General features: G+C 49.0%; 2 protein-coding genes across 5 annotated transcripts in view; both read right to left on the bottom strand.

Annotated features, from left to right (window-relative positions):
• RADIL (Rap associating with DIL domain) overlaps positions 1 to 20,066 on the bottom strand; it is a 53,060-nt gene that overhangs the window by 26,170 nt on the left and 6,824 nt on the right. Inside the window, exon 1 of one of the 4 annotated variants that reach the window (XM_074345593.1) lies at positions 13,333 to 13,668. The exons of the other annotated variants lie outside the window; for them this stretch is intronic. Coding sequence (XP_074201694.1) covers positions 13,333 to 13,354 — 22 coding nt within the window. The 5' untranslated portion in view covers positions 13,355 to 13,668. Of the gene's footprint in view, positions 1 to 13,332; positions 13,669 to 20,066 lie in introns of those variants that run through there. 4 annotated transcript variants of the gene reach the window in all.
• On the bottom strand, positions 9,077 to 13,309 carry PAPOLB (poly(A) polymerase beta). Its single transcript, XM_010965940.3, has one exon. It carries the CDS (start codon positions 12,930 to 12,932, stop codon positions 11,004 to 11,006), a length of 1,929 nt encoding a protein of 642 aa, XP_010964242.2. The 5' UTR covers positions 12,933 to 13,309; the 3' UTR covers positions 9,077 to 11,003.

Below are 20,066 nucleotides of genomic sequence, written 5' to 3' on the forward strand. Positions count from 1 at the left end.
AGAATTAACAAGTGAATTTAGCAAGGGAGCGAGATACGGTGAGTATGAAAATTCAACAATGGTTTTAAATAGTAGAAACAAAGAGAAAAAAGGGTATAAAAAATGATACCAGTTACAATAGTGTCAAGAAACACAAAGCAGCTAAGGACTAAATCTACCAGAAGATGTGCAAGATCACTCCGCTGAAACTACACAACACTTTTGACAGAAGTTAAAGAAGGCAGAGGGAGAAAGACAGACGCACCCGGTGAGAGAGGACGTGGGGCGGTCAGAGCCCCTACACACGGTGGGGTGGCCAGTGCCAAGCAGCTTGGAGACAATCGTTTGGAGGCACCTCCTACCTCAGAACACAGGCACGCCAGGCCCGCCACCTCCACCCCGCGCGCACTCAGCAGGGATGCACGCAGCGTCACGGGACCTGCAGAGGAACGCGTCCACAGCAGCAAGACTCCTAACGGACCCAAGCTGGGATCAACCCAAGTGCCGACCAAACAACAGGACGCCCAAACCAACCTGGTCCATTCACATGGTGGACTCCTGCATGGCAACGGTAATGCACAGGCTCTTCTAGAAGCAAGAATTACCCAAAAAAAGGCCAGCCACGAAAAGGTACATACGATTCCGTATCCAGGAAATTTAATTAGAGCCAAAACTAAACTATGGCTTTAGATGTCGGGGAAGCTGGGTCAGGGGCTGATGAGCAGGAGGGCAGGAGGCGGCAGCCGGTGCCCTGGTGATGCGCCCACTCTCCTGACGCAGGTGCACGCACTTCCTGAAGGTTCCCTGAGCTGCACACTCACAACGCGGGCACTCTCCTGTCTGTACCTGCACATTGATGGAAAGTTTCCTTGTAAGAGGGGACACCGACGTGAAGATTATCATACACAAACTTCAGAATGACGCTTAGGCTGTTTAGAGATAAAACACACCTTGAATATCTGCAGAGAACAGGAAATTATAAACAATAACACCAGATTTGAAAAACAACCAGCTGGAACTTCTAAAATGAAGAAAGACAGGAACGGAAACTACAGCTTCAGTGCAGCAATCAGACACGGCAGGAGAGTCTGTGAACTGAGACATGAGTGAGAAGGCAGCTTCCAGGGCGCAGCGCAGAGAGCCAAGGAGAGGGGAGAGGACACGTGAGGGGCTGAGAGGCACGAGGACTGGGTGCGGGAGAGGGGACGGCTGCAGGGCAGAGCAGCAAGAAGGGGGCAGAGGCAAAATCTGAAGAAGAGAGTGCTAAGAATTTTCAAAAACTGGCTGGGGAAACTGATGCACAGATTCATGAAGGCCAACGAAAAGAAAGAGCAACGTCACAGGGAAACTACCGACTAATATCCTTTACGCAGAGACGTAAAATCTCCAAGATATGGGCAAACATAGAAAAAGGATTAGACACCATGACCAGGTGGGGTTTACCCCAGGAAAGCAAGGTTGATTTCATACACAAAAATTGATCTCTGTTCATATGACATCACTTACATGTGGAATCTAAAAAAATGATACAAACTGTATTTACAAACCAAAACAGACTCATGGTCATAGAAAACAAACTATGGCTACCAAATAGGAAAGGGTGGGGGAGGAATAAATTAGGAGTTTGGGATTAAGAATACACATTATTATATATAAAACAGATAAGCAACAGGGACTTACTATGCAGCACAGGGAACTATATGCAATTTCTTGTAATAACATATAATAGAGAAGAATATGAAAAGAAAAAGATACATATGTATGTATATGTGTAACTGAATTGCTTTGCTGTACACCTGGAACTAACACTGTAAATCAACTACACTTCAACTTTCAAAATTATATTAAAAAGTCAATCACTGTAATACACCGTGTTGACAGAATAAAAGATCAAAATGAAATGGTCATGTACTAAATGCCACTGGATCATACACTTAAAAATTTTATGCTGTATGAATTTTACTTCCATTTTAAAAATCAAGCTTTAAAGACCCTAATGGGAAAGGCAAAGCCACACAGCTCTCAGAAGGGACGCGGGGTCGTGTCTCCGTGCCCTCGGAGGCAGGGGAGGACTTCTTGTGCAAGACAAAAGCAAAAGAGTCAAAAGCATTAACCATAAAGAAGAGAACTGACAAAGCCACTATAAACAGAGTTCAGAAAGCTAACTCACATATCACTGATAAAAGCCTAGAATCTGAAACAAAAACAAAAACAAAAACAGAAACAAAAGGACTAGAATCTAGAATACAGGACTCTCACAAATCAATAAGAAAAAGACTAAACAGTAGAAAATTACGCAGAAGAGCCGCCCAGGCGCTTGGCATCGCCGGCGGAGCTGCAAACTAGAAACCTGGGTGGCCCCTTCAGGTGAAGCAGAAACACGCAAACTCAGCGCCCAGGCATCGGCCTCCCCTCGCTGCCGGCGGCCAGACCCCGGGCCCAGGTGCAAGAGACCAGAGGCACTGCACTCCTCGGTGCTGGGCCACCCAAAGAGGTCGAAGGGAGGCCAGACAGCTCCAAGCAGCACGTGGCTGAGTCTCCCGGGCATGACGAGAGACAGCAGGACACAAAGGAAATACAAATCCAGTCACATAGCTCAAAACCACTGGAGGATGAGCACATAGGCGCTAACACGACACAGAAAGCCGAGAGCACAGTCACTCCAAAGTCAGGACGGCGGTTCCCTCTGACGGGAAGGGAGGGGGCGGCCCCGGCACAGCACAGGTCAGCAGCCCACCTGGTGACGACTCACTGAGCCAAGCGGGCGGCTCAGATGCCCTCCCTGCACCCGGGCACCTCCACAGCTACACACCGACCACAGCCTCACCCCCACACGCCCATCCTGCCTCCTGGAAGTGGCCAGAGGCTGGGGTGGCTCCTGAGTTCCCACCAGCAACAAGGACCCCACCTACACCAGCTGCTCTGAAATTCGATGCTGCCAGAGGTGGTGAGTCTCCCTCCCAGCTAGTCTCGCGCTGTCCCCAGGGTCTGCGGCCCTCCCACAGCTCCTCTTCTGCCCGGACTGTCCCCACACACATCTCCTTGTCCCCCACCCAGGGAGCTGCCAACTAGCAGCCTTCTTGCTACGGCCCAGGGCTTCAAGTGCAGGCAAAATGCAGACGCCCTCAGCTCCCCAGGCTTCCTCTCCAGGTGCCAGGAGGAGAGCCAGGTCCCAGGGGACCACACACCCCACACTCCATCCATAGCGTCTTACTTCTCAAGCTGGGTCCCAGGCACACAGATCATACACCACATGATCATCCTTACATATCTACTCCTCGCGTGCTTGAAGTATTTCCAAGTGAAGACGAGGATGGCGGAGAGGCGGGGACAGAAGCAGAGACGGCTCACCGGCATCCTAAACACTGCTCCAACTCACAAACAGCAAAGGAGACGCAATCTAAAACAGTGAGGCGCGCCTTCCCTGCCGAATCAGCAAAGACTTTTAAGTGATGGACTCGTAAGACAGCGAAGACGAGGAAAGATGGGCCCTTTCGGAAACAGCCGGTGGGAATATAAACTGGCACGGATCCACCCCCAAAATTTAAAGATGGCTTCTGGGATGCTGCCATGTACATCACATCAGACACGGATGCGTCTATATCCAAAACGGCCCCTGCTTTCCGCAGAGGATCCCACTGCTCAGCTGTTATCCTACAGAGGTCACCCGAAGGGCTCAAACACTTCTGTACAGAGACGTTTATACAAGCATTATTTGTAAACAGAGAGAAGTGGGAACCATTCTGAAAATCCACACGGATGTGGCTGGGCACACACCCATCCACTGTCGTTAAATACGATGTTTGCAGGGTGCGCAAGTAAGAACACTAAAAGAAAAAGGATGTAAAAGTATGTACAAAGGTTGATTTAAATTATGTAAGAAAATAAATGCAGCCCTAAGAAAGGAGTGAAAGCACCAGAACGTTAAAAGTGATTCCCTCTGGCCGCAGCTTGTGAACCGCTTCTGGGTCCAGTGGACGTCGCTCAGGCATCAGCTTCTACCGCTGTTTGCGAAACTGTTCGCACCTGTGTTTCCCCGAAACGGTTCCTGGTGATCTAACGCGAGCTGGGGTTTCAGCGACCCTTCTTCTCCACATTTTTTATGTGTGGCTCAAATTCTGTAAGATGAGCAGACATTACCTGTACGACCAGGAAAGGGTGACAGCCAGCCCCGCCGCGGGCAGGCATCCCCAGCCCCGCCTGAGCCCAGGCCCCTCCTGCAGTCCCCCCATCAGCCCAGCTTTGGGGACAAGCTGTCTGTGCACAGGCTCCCTGCTCCCCTCCCCTACTCGCCCTGCTGGGTAACTAGGAAACACCGTGGTGTCCAAAAGGGTTCAAGGAACAAAATACCGAGCATGAACGTGCCCCTTGCAGCCGGAAGAAAGAGCATCCTAGACATGGATGGGCACTTCCCCTCCTGCCCAGGAACAGCCGCTATGCTGATCTGGGGCATACTTCTACATATGAATTTATTTTTTATCATGTACTGGGTATGGCTAAGATAGTGTATACATACAGATTTAGTATCTCTGAAAAATATATTTCAGCTTGCAATTCTTTAAAAACTAATGAAATGGTCTCAGACGACAAATGTCCTTGCCCAGCCTGCTTCTGTACCGGGCAGCGTGTCAGCGGATGACGCGCACTTGCCACGGGGAGCCCGTTCCCCCCCACCCCCCCGCTGTGCGGTAAGCCCACTGCGGCGCGTTCCTGCGGGCCCGTCCTTCCTGTTGGCCAGGCAGGACGTCCAACTCCAGGGGGCCCCAGCGATCCCCCGCTTCTCAGACCCTTCTGCGGCCTGCCCCACGGCGAACAGAGCCTGCTTAGCCAACAGCATGCCTCGGAAGTGGCGGTGAGTGACTTCCACGCTAGGTCAGGAAAGACACCGGCTGCTGCCCTGCTCCCGGACGGTGTGCCACGGCCAGGCCGGCACCCTTCGTGAGGACGCTCGGTCCGCCCTGAGGAGAGAGCCCGAGGCCTGCGGCCAACAGCCAGCGCCAGTGTTTCAAGAGGTAAATCATCTTAGAACCCCAGAGGTGCATCAAGCTTGGCCATGACGTTTCTCAGACACGGTTCCGGTTTGGGTTTGGTTTTTATACCCACACTCCGAAGTGAATTTGGCTCACAACGTTTCTTTACCTGCCCCCCTTCCCTGGTTTTGATATGAAGGCTGTATCTGTTGCATGTTTCTTCTTCTTCTGTTTTCTGGAACAGTCTAACGTAACATATTGGAGTGATCTTGCCACTGAGCATCAGGAAGAACTGGCCTGCACAACCTCCGGGGCCCTCTGGTTTTTGTGGTTTTACTGTGGTTCTAGGGGGGACATTTTCAAACCACTCACGCAACTTCTCTCAAGGCTGTAAGGCCATTCGGGTTTTCTGTTCTTCGGCGAGTTTGGGTGAGGTATCTTTTTCTAGGAGGTTGTCCACTTCATCTAAGTTTTCAAAGGTACTGGCATAAAGCTATCTATAAGATCCTTTTTTGAAAAACCTCTCTGCTCTGTCTGTAGCTCTGTCCCTTTTGAAATCCCTAAGATGGCTCACGTGGCCCCCTTGTGCTTTCCTGGCCAGTCTCTCCAGTTGTGACTACGTTACTAGTCTTTTCAAAGAGCCTTCACTTTGTTGATCTTCTCCACTGCATGTTCATTTTCTGTCTCGACTTTCTCCCCCACGTTACTTCCTCCCTTCTCTCGCTGAATGTATTATACCCTTTTTTAACGTAGCTTATCAATTTCCAGCCTTTATCATTTTCTAGTGGAAGCACTTAAAGCTACGACCTTCCCTGCTCTCCTAAATACCACAGTAGCCACATCCCACAAGCTGCGTTTTCATTACTCTCCAGTTCTAACCCACATGAAAGCCCCTTTTTGGATGCCGGACCCCTTTGGAAGTGTCTGAATGTCTAAGTGTACGCATGCTGTGTAAGACACTGCTCTTGTCTTTCAACATCTCCTCTCCCTTTTAGCTACAGCAGGATGGTGAGGAAGAATGGCAGTTCATCCTCAAATGCAAACTACATTTTCCGGGCTCCCCTGAAGGTAGGCACAGCCTTGTGACTAAGTTCCAGTCAGCAAAAGAGGAGGGGATGTCATCTTCCAGGACCTCCAGGGGCTTCCAGGAGAGCTCCATGGAAGGAGGACATAGTCTGCGGGGACACCTTCTCCCTTCCCCCTCTTCCTTCCTTCTTCCTGCCTTAAATAAAGATTTGATGGCAGTGACTCCACAGTCATCCTGCACCTTGAGGCGACCTTGACGATGGAAGGCATGAACGACAAGGGTGGGGCTGACAGTGGTAGAAGCCCGGGTCCCTGGGGACCAGGAACGCTGCCCATCAGCCCTGAACTTAGCACCTCTGTACCAAGGAAGAAAATCAGCCTGCTCTGGGCTCAGTCGTTGCTGTCTGGCCAAATGCAATTCCTACCTGCTGAAGAGGTTTTTGAAATATCACTTTGGTATTGGTTTCTTGATTATAAAATATTTCACACACGAAAGCATTTATGACTTAGACTAACAATAAAATGCACACCATTTCCTCCATCACAGGGAACACTGACCTACAGTCTGTGTTCTTGCAGGCACCTGACCCCTCTCCCCACCCTCACCCCACCCAAGGGAAGTGGAGTCTGGACCGTTTCACATCCCTTGGTCTTCATTGATAGATAGACCACACAGTTTTATAACCCTAAGTTACATTGCCCTATTTTGCTTTTTTTTTTTTTTTTTTTTTTTACTTCATATAGATTGTGCCACACTGCATTTTTCTGCAATTTTCCTTTTCCCCAACACTACGAGTCGCACCTACGCTGATGCAGGCAGCTTCTTCTCATTTAACCACACAGCGTCACTCGCTTACTGCATGGACACCCCACTACCATCACTCCCTTTTACGGGTACGTGGGTTATTTCGAGCTTCAGGCTGTGACAAAATGCAGCTACAAACACTCCTGTCCTGGTCTCCCGGGGACCTGTGGGACAGAGTCTCGGGGAAATTGCCTCCCGACTTTCTGACACTGTGGCGCACGTGGAAAAGGATGACAACCGCCTGGCCCGCTGCAGGTAAACACGGCTGCAGAGGTGGCGCCCAGCCTCTGGCCACCTCGGGGGACAAAGGCGCTGGTCGGATGAAGAGCCCCAGGGCCGCACCGCACACGGGCGGCGACCTGCGGGTAAGCTGGTGGGGCCCAGGCCGCGGCACGGCGGCCACCCTCCAGGCCAGCCGGGGCCCAGAGGCGCAGAACCACCTGCAGGCTCCGGGACCGAACCCGCACCCCCACCGCTCCGCCTGCCTGCCAGACCCCGCACTGTTTGGCTTTACTCTTGTGAAAAATAGCTCTGTGGTCTTAACTCCTATCTTCCTCACTACTAACGTGGCTGAGCATCTTCCCACACCTCGTCCGTTCCTGGCTCCTCTTCCATGAAGCACCTGAGCCCCTCTTCACCAGTTCATTGGGTTGTTTGATCTTTTCAAACAGACTTTCTTTTTTCATCCTTAATACATCCTTCGTCGGTTTTATGTGTTATGAAATCTTCTCCCTGCTTATAGCCTGTTTTCTCTTTTCACTGTTCATTATTTGATAAAATTAAGATATTCAGTTCACCAGCCTCTTCATGGTTTGAGCTTTTCTGCATCTTCTTCAGGAAGTGGTCCACTAGGCCATTGGTTATTCATTTCTAACCACCTGTACTCAAGAGAACACGTTCTGTGACTCAGATCATTTGAAGTATGTTGTCTTACTTTCTGATCTAGTATGAGGTTAATTTTTGTATGTGCCCAGTGCTTAACTGAGAATAACATGCATTTTCTAATTGTCGAGAGGAAGGTTCTATAACAAACATCCAACAGATCAGGGACGACAGGCACTGGGTAAGGGGATGGGGGACCCGTTCACATATTGTCCAGGGCCGCTTCCACCCCCCAGAGGCAGAGTCCAGCAGCTGAGGGGGACACCACACAGCCTCACAAAGCTGAAAATACTTCCTATCCAGCCCTGCAGAGGAGAAGTCCGCCAACCACTGCTGCTGTGTTCAAAACTTTCCCTTCTGTGTTTTTGCCTGCTTGAGATTAATGAAGAGTTCTTTAAAAATCTTCCATGACAATGACACTTCAGGCAATTTCTGTTCATCTCTGCTTTATTTTGTGTTGAGGTTATTTTATTAGGTGCAGAACGTTTCAAATTGTTCCCTTTTCCTGGTGCATTATTTCTTCTCTCGTTAATGCAGCGGTCCCTCCTGTCCCTAGTAATTATTTTTCCTTTGAAATGTTTGGGTGACATTGTTACTATAGCAGCTTTTCGTTAGCCTATCTTTTTTCCATTCTTTAATGTCTTACATTTTGGGTGTGTCTCTCATAAATAAAACAGCATGCAGCTAGACTCAGTTTTTCCATGGAACCTGACAATCTGCTTTTAGTCAGGAAGTTTGGTCCGTTTATTATACACAGTGACAGATATATTTGGTTTCATTTCTACCATCTTAGACTGTATTTTCTTTCTACGCTATTTTTTCTTTGCTTCCCGCCTGGCTCCCCCCAACCGCCACCTCCCCTAACCTCTTTCCTGCCTTCTTTTGGATCAAGGTTTTTTTAACTCTATTTTTACCATTATTGATATAAAGTTACAATCTTTTAATGTTTTTTCCTAATATTATAACATGAATTTTAGAATCTGAAAAAAGTCAAAAAAGTTCATCAGTGTCTTTAAAGCTCCTGAAACAACGTAAGAACATCTGAACTGTTAACATCAGATTTAAAGCCCTCTGCTTGCTTCTTTCTTGTTTATTTTTATTGTGTTTTTTAATGGAGAAATACATCATCTGTTTTCAAAATAGTGCTTGAAAAATACAAGGAATACAGATACTATAAAACAAGGCAAACTCCAGTCATGAGACACTACACACACCATATGAAAAAAATAGTCTGATATTCAGGTAATGAAAACTAGAATTTAAAAAGCTCCAACTTTCCAGCTTGGCAAAACAAGTACAGTTACACGAAACATTTAATAAACTAATTTTTCCCCAACGTATGAACAAAATGACAAGACTAAATTTGCACCTGGCAATTTCAATGACACAATAGCTACTCAAAATACACAGGGACTGCACACACTCCACCCGATTTTATTGTGGTGCAAGGGTTAGGTGACTGCATGGGCACAGATGCCAGCAGCAGGAGCACTGTGTACCAGACGTTGGAGAGCAACGGCGACACAAAGTCTCACTTACTGCACAGCCTACAAGAAAAAAGACTAGATTCCAGCTTTGGGAAAATTATTCAAAAGGATAGGGAAAGGGCTCAAGAACTTGCAGTCTAACATGAAAAATGCACGTGTGGTAGAAAGGAACACCGCTGGGGAGTGGGAGGAACTGGAACCAGGCTAATTGGAAGACCTGTCAAGTTTGCTGTGTCCAGATTAAGACAGACGAAGTTTCCATTCATCTACAACTGCCATCACTCGTGTTTCTAAACACAAATGCTCTGCTGCTTAATTATGAGCAGTCTTTTTTTTTTTCCATTTAAAGAAAGGTATTCCTAATCTTTCGTAGGATAAAACAAGAGTCAGAATGCTGACTAGAAGTCAAGTACTTGCTAGAAATTTTTTTTAAGTTTGTACATATCAATTTTACTGATGAATTTCAGTAAGTCATTTAAAAACAAAACTGATTTAAAATTCTAGAGAAAATGCCTTTTTGCTTACACACTTAAATTAGAAATTAACTTTACTATAAGCAGGTATTCCGTGGAGGATACAAATCTCTGGCAGAGATCAAATGGCCATCCAAGATGGTAACATGCTTCACAGGAACTACTTTTAGTAAAGCTTTACTAAGCTAACAGCCATGGAACCAAAATGTAGGTTTTGCGTCCTGTGGCCACAGGATTGTTGGCTTCACATCATGGTTAAGAAAATACTAGCATTCTGAGCTTTTCACGAAACAACACACAAGCACACCTTGTGCACACAAGCAAAGAGAAGGCGGCGGGGCGGGGGCAGGGGGGAGACAAAAAGCTCTTCTTGTTTTAGGACAAATGATTAAGGACAAGAGAATGTGGAGCTTTGTCAGCTCAAGACAGTATCTGCTGCTTGACAGCCGACTGTATGCACTCCGAAACAATTCCACAGATAAAACCAACATATCCCTTCTTGATCATGTCCCGTCAAACCCAAACACTTAATAACTCCTGTTTCAATGCCAAAAGTATACCTTAAGAGCTGACATTTCATTTTACAGGGGTTCAGCTACCTCACAGGGACTGAGCTGGACATACTTTATGCTTTTTCTGCACAATGGTAACCAATTTGAAGGTCAGTAACAACAAAAACTCTTCAGGAAAAAACTCAAATTCATCAAGCTGAAAAATCTAAAATTAGTTCTACTTCCTAATAAAAATATACATAAAGTGCATCATCAGCATAAGGAATTTCGATACCAGTTTGTATTGCAAACTTTCCCCAACAATGCATTCAACATAAATCCAGTCCAGATGTCAGTCATGGGGACAAATATAGCCGGAAGGTTTTTCTTTTTTTTTTTTTTTTTTTGTCTTCTTAAAGGGCAGTAGTCCTTTAGAACAGTTAACACAGCCGTGGCTGACACATAAATAACCTGACACATTAATACTACGCCTAGCGTCACACACCAACCTGGACGTCTGACTGAGATGAGCCCAATAAAGGAAGTCACCAAGTAAGCCTAACAAGCCTGCTCTGAGTCCTGTCTAGTTTGGTCCCCTTCATCCTCCTCCTTCAGCATTTGAAGACGACAGGCTGAGTTGCAGATACAACTGTTTATGGACCCTTGCAGTTGTTTTTACCAGTTCAATCTGTTTTATTGAATTCTTGGTAACAGGAATAGGATTTGCAGGGAGAGCAGGGATACTGGAAAGGTCTGCACTGGATGTTTCCCGTGAAGCCAACAGAGAAGCTGCTGTCTGAACAGTTTCTAACTGAGTTGTATTTGTGTCTTGACGAGAATGTTCCCCTTCTGTCCTTGGTCCTTTCTTCTTTGTGACGCTCAAGCGTCCTCTAGACTCCTATTATAGGATTAGCTATGTTTGTTGCTGCGCTCCCTGAAGGCCTGGGTGGATGATTTACCAGTCGGGCTGAAGAAACAACTCTGGTGACCATGGGCTTCGGTGGTGAAGGAACCGCTGGCTGCGAGGCAGTCTGAGAAGTGCCTTCACTGGACGCACCCCCGGGGCTTTCACTGGGGTCTGCCTGTCGCACAGAAACTTCAGTAACCTGCACGTTGGCCACAGAGGCTGCCATCACAGCCGGGGCAGGGCTGCTTCTGCCCAGAGAGCTGCCAGTTGTTGAGCCAGTCTTCACTGAGCCAGGAAGTGAAGACACAGACATGCTGTTTTCACCGTGTACAGACAAGTCGAGGCTGCCGTCATTCAAAGCTGCCAATCTGACTCCTTCCGGCGGATGCGTGTTCTTTCTCTGAAGCACATGATTAGGTAGCAGCTGATGAAGTTCCTTTCTTCTTAAATGCATTGCAGCAATTTTCATATCCATCTCAAACATCTTACTATTTATCGCTTGCCTATACACCGTATCGGTGAAAGACTGGATATCGTAAGTGAGATCAATACTGAGAACTTCAGAGTTTTCTGGCTTTTTTAACACTAACCCAATCACCCACATTGTACGAAATTCTTCTTTGTCAGGATTTTCTTTGGGTGCTGGAAATGACTGAGGATTCACATGTGCCAGTGTAATAAATTCATTCTTCTCCAAGTTTCCGACCAGGATTCGGATTTTTGATTCCACCAAGCCCACCCATTCTAGGTGCTGTTTTTCAGTTGGTGCACTTGCTAGCAGTACAATATAATGCTTGTACTTTTGAAAGAAGCTTGGCGCTTCAAAAAGTTTGGACCACTCTGCTTTACTCAGCAAAATTTCATGTGTGATAGCAAGTCCCTGTTTGAACTCCTCAATCATGACCATCCTTGTTGAAACAGACACGTTGTACGTGGAGTTCTGCTGTGGGTATGCTGGTGTGATTATAGGCATGAGATGGTATCTGTCACTAGGATTTACTCTTGGGTCCCATACAGGCAGATTAAGATTCCGTTCTTCAGGCTCTTTCAGTAGCACTGGATTTGGCCATTCCCATTCAGAAAACACCAAGAAAAATTTACGCACAAGAGTTGACGCTATTGCATTTGGATAAAGCTGGCAAGTTCTTGCTACTAGCATAGCCCAGGACACACCTCCTAGGAAACCTAATATATTGGAATAGATATTGTGGCATTTGGCCCACAACTTGATGGCCCTCAGAGTTAACCTGAAGTTGTCAATGTTCGGTACTAGATGTAAAATTTCATCAGTTACCCGGCAACCGTTAAGACTTCTTATGCATCTAATATCTAAATTTTTAAGCAGACTGTCATCTCTTAGGTCCAGATCTTCTGGAATAGTCTGCAGTGCTAATCTCGCAAACAAAATATCAATCTCTATCCCATCAAAACACAGTTTGATAACTGGAACAAATGCCTCCTCAACAGCCCTTAAGTCTTTCACTTCTTCATGTAGTTTCAATTTATCATAGAAGGAGGTGAAAAAGTCGCTTCGATCAACATGTCTCGGTGCAACGCACAGCGCGTCGATATCGGCCCCTTTGGTATGCACTCCTAACCTGTAAGAACCGAATGTAAAGATCTTCCCTCCAACATTTTCAATTATAGCTTGGGGAAGGCTCTTGCTTTCACTGATTTCTCGTATCCATTCCTTTACCAGATTATTTAATTTCTCCAAAATTAAAATCCTGCGCTGCAGTTCCTCTTCCTCTTCAAAAACCCCAAAGGGCTTCAGGGTTTCAATTAATTTCTGGGTCAGTATGCAGTCAGTCTCCCTGGGGGGTGCTAAACTGATGGGGGAGGAGATGCCATAGTGCTTGGGCGGCGGCGGGGTCTGTTGTGATCCCAGGGCTGTCACCGGAAACGGCATCATCTCTAGCGCTGGCCCCGCCACGCCACGTCCCCCGCCACCGCGACCTCCGCGGCCGCCGCCCGGGTCATGATCCGCTGAGGCGGGAGGGGCGGGGCTCCTACCAGCCCAGGTCCGACCCGCTCCCGCTCCGCTCCCGCCGCTTCAAGCGCCTCTCCGCCGTCCCCTCGGCCCCAACATGGCGCCCGGGCCCTCGCCGCGGCGTTCTAGAACGCCCACGCACGCCACGCCGCGCGCCACGCACGCCGAGCGCCACGCGAGCCACGCACGCTAGAGCGCATGCGCGCGCGCAGAGCCTCCTGGGGGCTGTAGTTTCCGGGGCTCCGCCACGGCGCCGGCCCAGTGGGGGCGGGCCGGGGTGCGCCTCCGGTTATCACGGTTTTACACGCTTACCCTGACCTACCGTCTGTCTCCTTGCTCGCCATTCCCTATACCTCAGGGCTACTTCCTCTCCCGTGGCATCTTCGGTGGCCTTCGCCCTCGGGCCCGTGCCTTGGAAATCGACTTCACGGTGGAGGTCTGAGGGTGGGACGCAGCTCCTGTGGTGGCCCCCGTGGCCCGGGACCCGGGTGGTGGGTGGGCGAGGCCCCAGCCCCAGCTCACAGCCCCATCCCCTCCAGCGCGGAAGTCCTCCCTGCTGACTCCTGGCTCCTGCGGCTCCCGCCAGGAAGCCTGCAGCTGGGCCAGCCTGCTGCTCAGCCGTCTTGTCTCTTCGGCAGCTGAAAACGTCTCGGTCCTCAGTGTCCTGCAGCAGTTCCGCCGCTAGGCGTCAAGGGGTCAACTTTCTGTTGATCTTACCCAGGAAACACGGTGATTCCTGAATAGCAAGATTCGTGCTTTTCATATCACGTCCTCCAGGAGAGTCTCTCGGGCACGTCCTTGTAATATGTTCCCCTCTATCCTCTTGATCTTCTCCACGTGGGCAGGTGACAGACCTCATTCTGTTCCCCGATCTCTTAGCCCACGTTTCTTTCTGCGCAATTTCAGATCTATCTCGGTTCTTTAATTCTCTCTTCAGTTGTATTTAGTCAGCTGTTAAGCCATCACTGAAGAGTCCATTCACAAACTTGCATTTTTATTACTAAAAGCATTATCTTGTTCTTTTCCAATCTTCCCTTCCCTTAGGGGTGACATTCTGTTCTTTCCTGTTTTCTACCTTTTATTTCATTAAACATTTTAAACATACTTAGTATTCTGCAATAATGGTTCCAATTCCTGAATTCTTGGGAATCTGATTCTACAGTTTGTTTCCACTGACTCATTTCCAGTGGCATCACTTCACCTGTTTTGTAATTTTGGATTGTGAGCTCATTTCTGGCAGGGCCTTCCAAAGAGGATTTACTTTCTTTCTGTCTGATATCCTTGTACACATCAAATTTTGTACACTAGAATTTCTTATCCAGGGACTATCCAGATCACCTAAGTAGTGAAATTCTGAACCTCAAACACAAGAGACAAGAGTGGTTTTCAATTCTAGGGGAGAGTATTTAGTTTTCCTCACCCAGAGCCCAGGTGGAGAAAGATAACTCTGTCTTTCCTTTCTACCAGGAAGCAGATTCTTCCTATTCTATCTTTTCATTCAATGTGTCACTTCTTACGGTTTCCAAATATATTTGAGGGTCTCAGTTCCAACTCCCTACTTCTTAAGGTGCCAAGACCCTATGTCTCTTTTTCAGACAGCTATTAGACATGTTTCTTGGTTACAAAGACTGGTAAATGCCTCCAAGGCAATTATAACTTCATAATCAGCTAAAATTCTAAGGTTTCAAGGTACCTCGTTTTGTTTATTTTCACCTCTAGGGATTACTTTATTTTGAGGTGTACTCAGCTATGCATCTAAATGGAGAATTGTTATATTTCAGCCAGCACTTCCAGGTACTTTACATAGAAAGATTTTCCAGGATAATTAATCCCATGTATTGCCAGAAACACAAGTACCAGTTACTCAACCTATTTCAATATGATGTGCATGCTTACATTCCAGCAGCACAGCTATCAGTAAGGTCTTTGGTGACCTCCGTGTTGTTCAATCCAAGGGACCCAGTGGTCTACACCTTTCTTGACCTACAGTAGCCTCACGTTGGCCTCCACAGCACCATGCTGTGTTGTCTTGTCCATCTCTGGCCTCCCCTCAGTCTAACCTGTTCCTTCATTACTTTGCCTCTAAAGTTGGAGTTCTTCCAGTTTCTACATCAAGCTCTTAATTCTTCTCATTGTATGTATACTAACTTCTGGGTAATCTATCAATTTTTACAGCTTTAAATATCACCTATTTACAGTCTAGTTTAAATTTTTAAAACAGACTCTTCTGGGCTCCAGATCCATTTCATCTGACTTCCTATCTGCCACCTCCATTTGGATGTCTCAAACTTAACACAGTCTAAAGAGAACCCTTACTCTTCCTTCCATAATTTGTTTCTCTCCTGGAAGTCACCATTTTGGTAAATGGCATCTCCATCTATCCAACTGCTTATATCATAAACCTGAGAGTCATTCTTGACACCTCCCTCTTTCTCATCTTCAGCATCTACTTCATTTACAATTACTGTTGAGTCTACCTCCAGAATGTATTTGGGATTCATCCATTTCTCTCTACCTGCTCCCTCATAACTCCAGTCCAAGCTACCATCAACTTTCACCTAAACTCCTGCAATAACCTAATTAATCTATTACTGACCTTTTCAAAGTATTTTCTACTAAAAGCCACAGTGGTCTTTTAACCCCTTCAGTGTTGAGCTATTTGTTTTGTCAACTCCTGTGTATCCAGTACCTAGTCAAGCACCTAACAAGGTAGCATGAAACAAATATTTGCTGACAAGTAGATAAATAAATGAGCACAAAAAGAGAAAACTCTTTCTCCTTCAGATCATTGGCTAATCAGTATCTAGAAGTCCCATTTGCTGAGTTTTGTTTAGGCAGAGGGACAGTTTCAAAACTGCCCACTGAGACCTTTGGGAGGTCATTTCATGACTCAGATCACAGCTGCTCACACCAGTCGGCTGCGGTTTCTGTGGCTGTCTGACTCCAGCACCCCACTTCACTGCGGCACATTTTGATTTGAACATATTTCCAGGGGAAATTTTCATGGATCAGGGGGCTCATACTCAGTGCTTAAGGAGATGAAAGGGCCACACAAGAGAGCACGTCAGTGTCGTGGCAGCCTTTTTGGAGAAGCTGCTGTCCCACAGTGCTTACTGGGAAGCGAAGCAGACAGATCTGTAATCCAGAAGCTCTGTTCCTGGGAGAGGACCCTGGAGAACTCTGCACAGGCCCTCAAGAGGGTCATTGTGCCACTGCTTGCCGTAGGGAGAAGCTGGCCGCAACCTGAGTGTCCCTAGTCAGGGGGATGGATAACAGGTATACGTGTGTGATGGGAAACGATGCCTCAGGTGGAAGCGATGGGCTGGATTTATACACAGCACCATGGGTAGATCTAAAGCTTATCTATAGAGTGTCCTTAGTTGAAAAGAAAGTTAAACTTTGATGTAGTCAAATCCAACTACATTTCCCCTTAGGGTTTGCATCTTTTAAGCCTCATTTATGAAATCTTTCTTTTGGCACTATAATTTTACCTTTGATGTGTGGGTTTTTAATGCATTTGGAGTAAGGATCCAACTTTGCTTTCCCTTCCCTTCAGTGCCCACCCCAGCCATACTTTAGCAAATTCCACTTATGCTGGATGTCTGTCAAACACTGTATGCCGGTTCTGATATCCCCCTGTGTTTTCTGTGTTAAGCACTGAGCCTTTGGAGGCTCCATATATAATGTGACCAGAAGTCTCCCCAGGGAGGAGGGGTGCCGCCAGCCAGGCCCCAGGCGGGCACCACCTGGCCTGGGAAAACAGGGCTGTTCAGCCTCCTTCTGACACTGCACTTCTATGGGAAATTGAAGCCTATTAATTGTTTTTCCCCCTCTAAGCAGTGAATCAAAGGATGAAACTGCTGTGAGCAGCTAACTATTCAACTTTATGTTCTCTTTGAATTAACAATCCTCAAAAATGTCCTTTAAGTTCAATTAGTTTTCTAGTTTTAGACTGATGGGAAAAGTGGGGCATTGTTTTGCTTTTACCAAACCACATAAGGTAAACGTTTCCCACAATGACTCTGTCACTGAGAACACACTCAAAGGAAGTCTCGCTTAAGACTCAAGAGGCAGCTACTCTTAAATAAGAGTCCAGATCACCTCCTTCATCCTGAGATTGGAGTTATTAAAAATCAGATTCACAGCAGAAGAAAAAACTGTCACAAGAAAACCACCAGAGAGGTTGGGAGCTGCGAGAGGATGGAATTTACGGTGCACGATTAGCAGATGAAGACCCCAGAGGTTTCACGTGGAGCCAGAACAGCCTTGTTCAGACACGGTTCAGCCCATCTGCCTGTCTGTGGGTGACAATACACACCCAAAGTCAGGTGCTCAGGCGACACACTGCAGCCGGCCATGGAGGAGAGGAGGTGGCCGGTGCCAGGCAGTGCTCTCCTCCTCACTGGAGCCCCAGGTGGCACAAGCGGACAGCCACTGTCTCCCTCCGCTCCCTCCCCCACCCCGCCTCTCCAAAGAACACGATTCCAACTCTGGAGCCTTAGATGGGCCCAGAAACCAAGACCTACAAAGGAGCTTGCTCTTCTAATCTGCACCAGCCTTTAAACAGGCATTTAATGAGCACCTACTGTATACCAGGCCAGACACTGAAGGGGGATTTGTGACAAGCTCAATGCTGAGGCAGAGATGTCCCCGTAGAGATAACCTCAAGTCGCAGCAGCCTTAGAAACCCTCTAAACTTGTCTTCCTCCAGAGCCGAGGAGGCCCTGTTCCCCAGCATCCAAACAAAACCAGGTATCTGAGGGCCGGGAAAGCCACTCAGGGAGGCATCCACAGGCACCAAAGGCAGCTCCAAATTTCCCCCTCCTCCAGGCACCCAAGTCCCTCGGACGGTGCCCCAGGAGAGTGAGCGTGGCCTGGAGATCGTGAGGGGACACAGCCGCTGGCTCTAACAGTGAGGCACTGGGCATGGCCAGCAGACTGAGTTCCTCCAAACTGAGCCCTGGCCACCGGTCCACGAAGGTGGTTCCAAGCTGAGGGCGGGCTTGGCCCCAGGACACTCGGCCACACCTGAGAGGGAGGAAGAGGCCTCCGGTTGTCACCACTGGTAGGGGTGTGACAGGCATCCAGTGGGCAGGGCCAGGGACACAGCCAGCCCTCCTAGAGCACACAGGGTGGTCCCCACAGCAAAGAACCACTGGCCCAAGATGTCCATGGGGCTGAGGTTGAGAAATCCAGTTTACAAGCTCACTCCCATCCTGGGAACACAGATAAACCTGCTCCCGCCCTTCCCTTTTCAGCAGCTGAAAACCACCTGAACCGTTGCCCCTCCCCCAAGTGAGCATAAGTGATTAGTGCCCTCATCTCAGGACGGGCCCAGTGCCCTCTCTGCATGGTCTGGCCCCAACTGCCCATCTGCTGCGAAAACCTGAGGGCAGCTCCGTAGCCCCCTCCGCCCGCCATCTCACTCCCAGAACTCACACACAAGAGTGTGATACTCTGGAAACCATGCAGAAGCTGGCAGCTGTGAAAAGCCAATATTTATGGAAAACAAACCCCCAAAGTGCCTGAGTGTGTGACTGTGGGCATAAAACAGCAGCCCAAATGGTTCAGGAGAACTGGGTAGATTCACTCTTGGTGCCCCCGGGGAGGCGTCTGGCGCAGCCACCTCCACCACCTGACCTGCTGGGGGCTCCGGTTAACCTGCAGGCTGGGGTGGGGGGCTGCGGCGAGCGCTTAGCTCCAAAAAGCCTCAGAGATGCACCTGGTGGGCTCTGGATGAAGGCTTAGCCTGAAACCAGCACAACCAGTGAGCCCCAACTCACCTGCATCCAGGTGGGTCTTCCACTGCAGGAACCGGGTGGGAATAATGACAACCACGACGACAGTGGTCAGTGCCCTGGAGCCTGGGAAGGGTTAGTCCACACGCAAGCTCGTGCGCGGGCGCACATGCACAAGCACATGCACACACACCTGCCCTGGCAGGCGGTCCTTCCTCTTGCACCACTTTTCCAGGTGAGGAGGACTACTGGCTCCCGGCGGTGGGGGCGCTGGGGGAGCAGGACAAGCTCACCTGTTCTTGGGAGAGGAAGCAGGGAGTGGAGGTGAGGGCCCTGCCACGGGGTCCCCGCCCTTCTCAACACTAACGCCCCACGTCGTCGGCACCAAGCTCACCGCAACCTCACAGCGACACCCAGGCCACTTCGGGCACCGCCAGCCTCCCGGGGCTCGTCAGAGACAGGCCGCCCAGGTGAGGAGCCCCCCCCCGCCCTGAGGACGAGACTACAGGTGTTAGGGACACAGCTGGAGGGGCTGGAGAGTCCTTCACATCATCAGACTTAACGCAACTGTCACACCTGACACCGACGCCCTTCACTCCTCTCCGCGTCCACGTCACAGTGCCCTTGAGTCTCCCCGTGGTCCCCACCGTAGTGAAGAAGGCAGGGCCCTGGGCTGACTTCACCCCCCCCCATCAGGCAGCGGGGAGGCCATGGCCCAGCCGCCTCCGGCTTCATGCCTGGGGGCAGGGGGACCGCGGAGGCGCACTAGATGCACTAGGTTCTTTACACACAGGAACAATTCAGAGTGAGTGTGTGAGTGTGAGGGAAAGCGTGTGCACACGCGTGTCTGTACACCTGTTGTATATGTGTGTGCATGTGAGTGGGAAAGCCTCATGGTGAATATGCACGTACGTGTTCACGTGTGTGAGTGTGAGACCGGGTGCACATCTCTCTGCGTGTATCCGTGTATCATCAGGACCCCAGACAGACTCTAACTCAAAGGTCCTGGGCTCCGGTGAAGCCCCGCCCGCCCATGGCCCGAGCTGAGCTGGGCTGGGCTGGGCCGGGCGGGCCTATCTGCAGGGTCCCCAGTGCTGGGCGGGTGCCGTCCACTCAGACAACACTCGGGCTCTGGGGCTCGGTGGCCAGGGAGGGGACAGCCCAGCCAGGAGGCACAGACCGCCCAGGCCACACCCCAAGGCAGGGAAGGCCAACTCCCTGGGGCCTGGGAAGCCTGCTCCAGGCAGGTAACACAACCGGCTTCCAGCCCTGAGAAGTGTGTCAGTGAGACCTGTCGGGTTCAATAGACTCTTTATTT

This window comes from Camelus bactrianus, chromosome 18, assembly GCF_048773025.1.
Source record: "Camelus bactrianus isolate YW-2024 breed Bactrian camel chromosome 18, ASM4877302v1, whole genome shotgun sequence".
NCBI lineage: Eukaryota > Metazoa > Chordata > Mammalia > Artiodactyla > Camelidae > Camelus > Camelus bactrianus.

Excerpts from the sequence above, each read along its gene's own strand:
- PAPOLB (XM_010965940.3), bottom strand. The coding sequence starts at position 12,932 with ATGATGCCGTTTCCGGTGACAGCCCTGGGATCACAACAGACCCCGCCG.